This window comes from Panthera leo, chromosome D3, assembly GCF_018350215.1.
Source record: "Panthera leo isolate Ple1 chromosome D3, P.leo_Ple1_pat1.1, whole genome shotgun sequence".
Classification (NCBI taxonomy): Eukaryota; Metazoa; Chordata; class Mammalia; order Carnivora; family Felidae; genus Panthera; species Panthera leo.
This window is the reverse complement of record NC_056690.1, coordinates 73,341,895-73,349,708: the sequence shown is the minus strand read 5'-3', so window position 1 is coordinate 73,349,708 and position 7,814 is coordinate 73,341,895. Positions and strand designations below refer to the sequence as shown.

Genomic DNA, 7,814 nt, shown 5'->3' with positions numbered 1-7,814 from the left:
ACTCGGTTCAGCTGCTTGGGAAGTTGATTCAAGTTCTCCATCCTCTGGCTCTGCTATTCTTATGGTGCTTGCCCTTTATCTTCGTGTTCTTTGCCTCATAGTTTAGAATGGTTGCCGCGGCTCCAGGAATCGTGTCCATGTTTAAGGCAGGAACAAAGGGAAGAGGATAGGCCAACCATGGTTTTGTTTTCTTCTGTTTTAATAGAGAAGTAAAACCTTTTTTTTTCAGAGCCACTCACAGCTCTCCCTTGTTCTTACCTGAACTAGACTGGAAGAGTGAGTATTTGAATTTTTCAGTCTATAGCCAAAGTGGACACAGGAGAATCAGGTTGGTAAAGGATGTCGGGTTAGATCAACCAATGTGTCTCTCATAGATGGTGACAGAGAAAGTTGCTGTATCACTGCTGTCCCCCCCTTCTACCTCAGAGGGCAGACTTCTAAGCCGTGCAGAAGAATATGTGACATAATAATAGATACCTGGAAATAAGCAATATGAGGACTCACGATTAAGAGTACAATTGTGATGAACTTGTTGGGGAGTCTTGAGGTAGATGAAGGGTTGGGATATAAAGTCTGAAAATATTACAGAAGGGGATCATTAGGCCAAATCATGGACTCTCTATTAGTCTTATTTATTTATTTATTTATTTATTTATTTATTTATTTATTTAATATAATTTATTGTTAAGTTGGTTAACATACAGTATATACAGTGTACTCTTTTTTGGGGGGTAGATTCTCATGATTCATCATTTACTAACTTTTTTTTTTTTTTTTAATAAAGCTATGCTAAAAAGTACCACAGACTAGGGGTAAATTAGAAATTAGCAAAGCCAAAAAGGCAATACTCAGAAAACTTTGTAAAGGATTCCACAATAAACAAAAGGCATTGAAATACGTGTGTATGCACATAATTTCAGAGAATACTAGGAATTGACTTATTTAAAGTCAAAGAACAGAAATAAATGTAGGTAAATATACAAATTCAGGAAATGGTTGTTTAGAAGTAAAGACTCATTTTGTGATTAAGTCTTTTATGGTACATATTCCACAACATTTTTGAGGAACTGATGAATAAAGTTACTTTCAATTCATGTAGAAGAGACTACTCTGAAGAAAATGTTGTAACTGTCTTGTAAGCAAACATGTTTGTAAAGTGAATTTAAGCCTCACTTTTAATGAAGTCAAATTTATTGTTAAGTGTCTCTTGGGACATGGAAACCTAATCATATTTTCTGACTAGAACAGCTGTTAATACTCTGTACTGGGAATTCCATAGTGAACACGAAGATCAGCTTTCTGGGCTGGTGGGGGAAAACAATTCAACAACTAATTACAACAAATGGAAGGGGAAACACCTAATGGTAGTGTGGGACACAGCACACAACCCAGGGGGTTCAGGAATGGAGGAGTTGGGGGAGGTCAGGAAAGGCTCTTTGGAGGAAGTGATGTCTAAGGTAAGACTTCAGAGATAAGTAGGAGTCAGTCAAAGAAAGGCACGGGGTGGGGGTGGAGGTGGAAAAAAAGGAGCACATTCAAGGGTGAAGAAGCCAGATACAAGAGCAGTTTGAAAGCAACTAAGAACAGAATTCTGAACTTGGGGTCAGAAGACTTGGGCTCTAGTCCTAGCTCTGCTACTTCTAGAGAGGTCCGTGAAAGCCACTTAGAGCATGAAATCCCTGGCAAGATGCATTTTTCTATTTACTTGGTTGCTGCTTCTCCTCCTCTCATGGACACCAGACATATTCAGCCCTTATTTCTCTTGGATCATGGGTTTTTGCAGCCAGAATTAAGGTTAAAAAAACCACTGTTTGGAGTGTTAAGTGGTACCTCAGGGCTCTGAAACCTAAAGATCATTTTCTTTCTATTGCTAGTACTGGGTTTTCTATTTTTAGGAGGTGAAATCAAATAAGCATCTTTCCATCCCTTAATCCTGAACACTTAACACTAGCCACTTACCTATGGCTAATATAACATAAGCAGAAAAATTTTAAAGCACCAGAGACTATCTTATATAAATTTCTTTGGGTTCAAAATTTATCTCTCCTTGTTTTCTCTTGCCTTTCAAGTAATTAACTCTTCTCTTTTTAGTTTGAATGATGCAGGGTAAGAGTCCTCTGTAGTCATTCCAAGTGGAAAGCAATTAAAAAAATCTTTATTTATATGACATGTACTTGAAAGTGTCAATCGGCCTCCTGACACGCCATGCCAACAGCATTTCATTTTAGCTGGGAATTAGGTGAACAGTAGATGGGCCAACTCAGTGAATCATAAAACCTGCTAATTGGTGCTGGAAAATGTTTCTTTGGCTATGCCCTCACTCCTATTTAATGTCTTGATAAATTCTGACCATGCCTCTTAGACTCTGTAAAAGAAGAAAGTGTTGGCCCCGCAGTCTCTTGATCCAAATATGCTTACGAACTCACAAACTGCGAGATCAGGACCTGAGCTGAAGTCGACGCTTAACCGACTGAGCCACCCAGGTACCCCCAAATCCTTTTTTTAATTGAGTATATTATTACACTCATAAATTCAAATGTACATTATATATTTGTCAATAAAATATACAGATCTTAAAACAGGCATTAGCCGCCCTCCCCCGCCAGACCCAACGGTCTTTTTGTTTCATTCACTGAGTTTGTTCTATTTTTCTTAATAAAAACACAAAGTAATACCTCTCATGGTTTTTCTTGGGAACTACTTTTTCTTTAAAGGCTTAACCTCAGTTTTTCCAGGTAAACAATAAGGGAGAAAACACCTTAAAGAATGGATAGATTTCCAGGGGTGACAGTTGGTGTTTTAGCACCTGCTTTTACACCTGGGAAGCAGAGCTCAGAGGTGGTTAAATCTCTATTGTTTGCTTAATGGACCAGATTTCACACATAATTCTCCCTCGTTGTTTTTCACTTTTGCCATAAAGTAAAGCTATCAAGACCTCTTCTACTGTTAAGAGAGATAAAACTGAAAATTTGGTCAGAACGCTACTGCTTGAGAAAAACAATGTTGCTGTTCGTCAAGGAGTGATATAAAATGCATTTTCCCATAATTATAAGCGGTGTATTCTTTGCCCAATATTTTAAGGAAAACAATATGATTTATCTCTTAGGTATTTAGCATCTAATCTCAATACTTTTAAGGTCTCAATCCAGACCTTGGAAGAATTTATTGTTTCCTTAATTAGATTTCTTTCTTCTTTTAGTGGGAGAATAAAAAAATTTTTATACTTTGCTTTATTGTATTACAGCAGAAAAATTCCAATGTTATCAAAAATAGCTTTTGAAATAGCTACATGAGATTTTTCTTAACAGGGGAAACAAACTATGATTTACTAAATGGCATCTGGTAGTAGAAGTCAAAGCAATAACCTTGAATTCATAGTGATTTATTCCTTTAAACATGCTTTTGGGGTGCCTGGGTGGGTCAGTTGGTTGAGCGTCTGACTTCAGCTCACGTGATCTTCATGGTTTGTCAGTTTGAGCTCCTCATTGGGCTTGCTGCTATCAGCTTGGAGCCCACTTTAGATCCTCTCTCTTTCTCTCTCTCAAAAATAAATAAACATTTAAAACAAACAAACAAATGTGCTTTTATGTCCATTATATTATTTGATCTATATAGCCTTGTTTGACACACCATGGAAAAATAAAAACTTCCAAAAGTACATATTTTCCATTTCTTGTCTTAACTACCATTTTTAATGAGATTTCCTCATGTTTATCCTTTAGTTTTAGTTAAAGGAAAATCAAAGCCCTTTCTCTACAGAGTGTCTGTCATCCAAACTTTGATTGCATTTTTTCTCTAACTCTTTTACCAGAGCCTAAATGTAGGTGTTCCTTAAGATTTAATTCTTGGTCCACTTTTTATTTATTTATTATTTTATTATTATTATTTTTATTTTACCATGTACGTTCTTCCTTGGAGATCTTATTTGCTTGCAGAGTTTCCTTCAAAGATGACTTTCACAAGATGACTTCTAAAAACACAACCCCCAGAACTGACCACTCTTTTGAGAGTTTGACTTGAATTTCCAACTCTTTGCTGGACACATTTCTAGAACATTTTCCTACAGGAAGCAGTAACTTAGTGTGTGTCAAATAAAACACATCAAATGAGATCTAAAGTTAAGCTCAGAGACAGACAAGTTTGTGTGTACAAGTTAGTGTTTATTTGCATATATTGCAAAGGTAAGTCAAATACATTTTGATTTTCTATTATTTTACATTAATCATTTTTTTTTTTCTATAAACTTGGCCTTCAACTTTTAGGTCCTATGTGTATGAAAACTGAAATTTATAATCAATCTGATAAAATGTGCATGTCTCAGTCTTCCAAACAGTTCATCACATATCATCTTGAATTTGATAGTACATTTCTATAAATATTAAGCAACACATAGAAAATGTGCTTTAGAATTTAAATCAGTTTTCTTACTTAAATTTTTTTTTTTTTTTTTTTTTTTAACATTTATTCATCTTTGAGACACAGAGAAAGAGCGTTAGTGGGGGTGGACCAGAGAGAGAGGGAGACACAGAATCCGAAGCAGGCTCCAGGCTGTGAGCTGTCAGCACAGAGCCGGATGTGGGGCTGGAACTCACTGACTGTGAGATCATGATCTGAGCCAAAGTAGGATGCTCAACTGACTGAGCCACCCACGCGCCCCTCTTTTTTTTTTTTATTTAAAAAAATTTTTTTTTAATGTTTATGTTTTGTGAGAGAGAGAGAGAGAGAGAGAGAGAGAGAGAGAGACAGGGTGCGAGCAGGGGAGGGGTTAGAGAGAGAAGGAGACACAGAATCTGAAGGAGGCTCCAGGCTCTGAGCTGTCAGCAGAGCCCAACGCGGGGCTCAAACTCATGGAACACAAGATCAGGACCTGAGCCGAAGTCGGACTCCCAACCGATTGAGCCACACAGGCACCCTTAAATCAGTTTTCTTAATCAATTTAGCACTATTCTTTAAACCCAATCCTGAACGATGAGTTGGCAGATCCAAATGAATTCCGCACAGATTCCTAAAGGGTTGTCATAGTGGGTTAGGTTAGTCTTTCAACATAAGAGTATTTACCAAGCCAAAGGCCACTGATAATTGTCAAAGGCCATTACACAAGGAGGTTTAAATTATGAAAAAATCTTTAGAAATATTGTAAATCCTAGGTGGGTTCAGGGATCCTGGTCATTTTAAGGAGAATTTAGAGGTAAACCCCGTAGAAGTAGAGGAATTATGTCCCAAGTTGTCATTTTTCTTCCTATAACTTTATAAAGTTGCAGGAGAATAATCAATCCCGGGACCTAAACCCAGAAGCCAGACTCTGGAGGATAGGAATATTCATCTAATGGAACACTTTGACTAGCTTCTTCAATCTGAGCATTCTGGCAAGTTTTGGTGGAGGAGGGAAAGAAGGTATCGGGTATCTATTACCTTTTTAAATGAATTATCTAGTTAGTGAATATAAAACGAACTATTTTGTTATTCATTAATTGGGGGAGCAAACATAGGTAAAATCGTACAGAGAGGGAGGTTAACCCTACAGGAAACAACACAACCGCAGTCCTTCTGACATTCCTCCACAAAAGACTCCGGGCCCTACCCGCCTTCCGGGCTCTGCGCACCCAAGCGCGGGCGGGGGCCGGAAGGGCGCGGCTGGGGGCGGAGCGGGTGGGGCCAGGGGCGTGCCCTCGAGAAGGCGGAGACAATATGGCCGCCCGGGGAGCTTGGAGGACCTAAGAGGCGGCGGCCGGAGCCACGCCCCGAGCGGGAGGGCCGCTCTGTGCGCGTCCGCTCTATGATGCTTGCGCGCGTCCCCCGCGCGCCGCGCTGCGGGCGGGGCGGGTCTCCGGGATTCCAAGGGCTCGGTTACGGAAGAAGCGCAGCGCCGGCTGGGGAGGGGGCTGGATGCGCGCGCACCCGGGGGGAGGCCGCTGCTGCCCGGAGCAGGAGGAGGGGGAGAGCGCGGCGGGCGGCAGCGGCGCTGGCGGCGACTCCGCCATAGAGCAGGGGGGCCAGGGCAGCGCGCTCGCCCCGTCCCCGGTGAGCGGCGTGCGCAGGGAAGGCGCTCGGGGCGGCGGCCGTGGCCGGGGGCGGTGGAAGCAGGCGGGCCGGGGCGGCGGCGTCTGTGGCCGTGGCCGGGGCCGGGGCCGTGGCCGGGGACGGGGCCGGGGCCGGGGCCGGGGCCGCGGCCGTCCCCCGAGTGGCGGCGGCGGCCTTGGCGGCGACGGCGGCGGCTGCGGCGGCGGCAGCGGTGGCGGCGGCGCCCCCCGGCGGGAGCCGGTCCCTTTCCCGTCGGGGAGCGCGGGGCCGGGGCCCAGGGGACCCCGGGCCACGGAGAGCGGGAAGAGGATGGATTGCCCGGCCCTCCCCCCCGGATGGAAGAAGGAGGAAGTGATCCGAAAATCTGGGCTCAGTGCCGGCAAGAGCGATGTCTACTACTTCAGGTACCGCCCTGGGGGCGGGGTGGGGGCAGCGGGGTCAGGCCGGGGTCAAGGGTCAACAGCTGACCTGGGCATGGGATGTCAGTATGAGAGCAGGGCCCGAGGGCACTGGCACAGACAGGCTGGCCTGGTAGTGGAAGGTCCCTGAGCCCTTGGGTGAGAGTTGACCCCAGTACAGTGACAGGTCAGGCACAGTATCTGAATGGTGAGAGCCCAGAGGAGGGCGTCTTAGGTTGACAGTGTTGGGGAAAATGGTTTGTGGGAAAAAAAAAAGGTTCTCTGGCAAGGATGGTTAGTCCATAGAAGGGTTAAAAGAAGGTGTAATTCATCGAAACTATAAAACCCAGTCACTGTTGGCTCCTGTCCCAGCCTTTCCCAGATTCATCATCACAAGAGTGTTTAATCATGCACATGTGGAAGAATTAGCTATCTACAGTAATAAGGCTTCAGTTACTTTGTGAGATCCAGGAAAGTTTGGTATAAAGTAGCCGCTTGGAATGCCTGAAGTTTCTTGGAACTCTCATGGTGTTGCAGAACTTAGTCACTTTTGAAAACTGAAACACTGTAATATGTTGTTAGACTCTTAGACCAAAATTTGTCCCCCAGGGATGTTTGGCAATGTCTGGGGACATTTTTGGTTGTCATACCTTGGAAGGGTGTGCTGCTGGCATGTAGTGGGTAGAGACCAGGGATGCTGCAGGATATTCTGTAATGCACAGAATGGTCCCCACAACAAAGAATTATCTGACCCAAAATGTCACCAGTTTGAGAAATCAGGTTGAGAAATCTTGGTCTGAGTGATTCAGGTTTTTGCCCTGATGTGATCTTGCAATTCTGTGGTTCTGCTGTGCATGCCATTTCTTTGGATGATCCAGTAAGCTCAGGAGAGTGCCTGTGGCTGTTGATATCAGTGGAATTTTCTTATCAACAAATTTGCTTATAAAAATAAACCATCCCATTTACAGAAGAGAATATAAACATATTCACTGGTGTGGAGGGCCGTTTTGTGGGCTGATGGACTCATTTTTCAGGGAATATATTTGGGTGTTGGAGCCAGTTGTCGTCAGCCATTTAGCCATTGGAATAATGTTATGGAGGATTTACTTTCATCAAGTAGGTTAATACATTGCCCCTGGTTGGGGAGGGAGGAATATACACACGCGTGCGCAGTCTCTCTCTCTTTCTCTCTCTCTCTCTGTCTCTCCAATGTTTACGAATTGAGAGTACTCTTAAATAGACTTGAGAGGTTAAAAATACATTTGTGCACACACAATGTGATCATCAGTGGTATAACACGTAAATACGACCATATTCCTGATGGCTGCTCAAATGTATGGAAAAATAGTTTCAATTTGTTTCACCTGTTCAAGTAAAAAATGAAAGTGGTGTTGC

General features: G+C 43.1%; 1 protein-coding gene and 1 long non-coding RNA gene across 2 annotated transcripts in view; both read left to right on the top strand.

Moving 5' to 3' along the window:
* The first annotated feature begins 241 nt into the window (after window positions 1-241).
* Window positions 242-5,492, top strand: LOC122203535. The gene is made up of 3 exons (XR_006195229.1): window positions 242-328; window positions 2,363-2,483; window positions 5,256-5,492. It is a non-coding gene; the product is annotated as an uncharacterized LOC122203535 (long non-coding RNA).
* Window positions 5,493-5,778: 286 nt separating this feature from the next.
* MBD2 (methyl-CpG binding domain protein 2) overlaps window positions 5,779-7,814 on the top strand; it is a 65,659-nt gene continuing 63,623 nt past the window's right edge. The window contains exon 1 of the mRNA XM_042911468.1: window positions 5,779-6,425. Within this exon, the coding sequence (XP_042767402.1) occupies window positions 5,887-6,425 (539 nt within the window). The 5' untranslated portion in view covers window positions 5,779-5,886. The remainder of the gene's footprint in view (window positions 6,426-7,814) is intronic.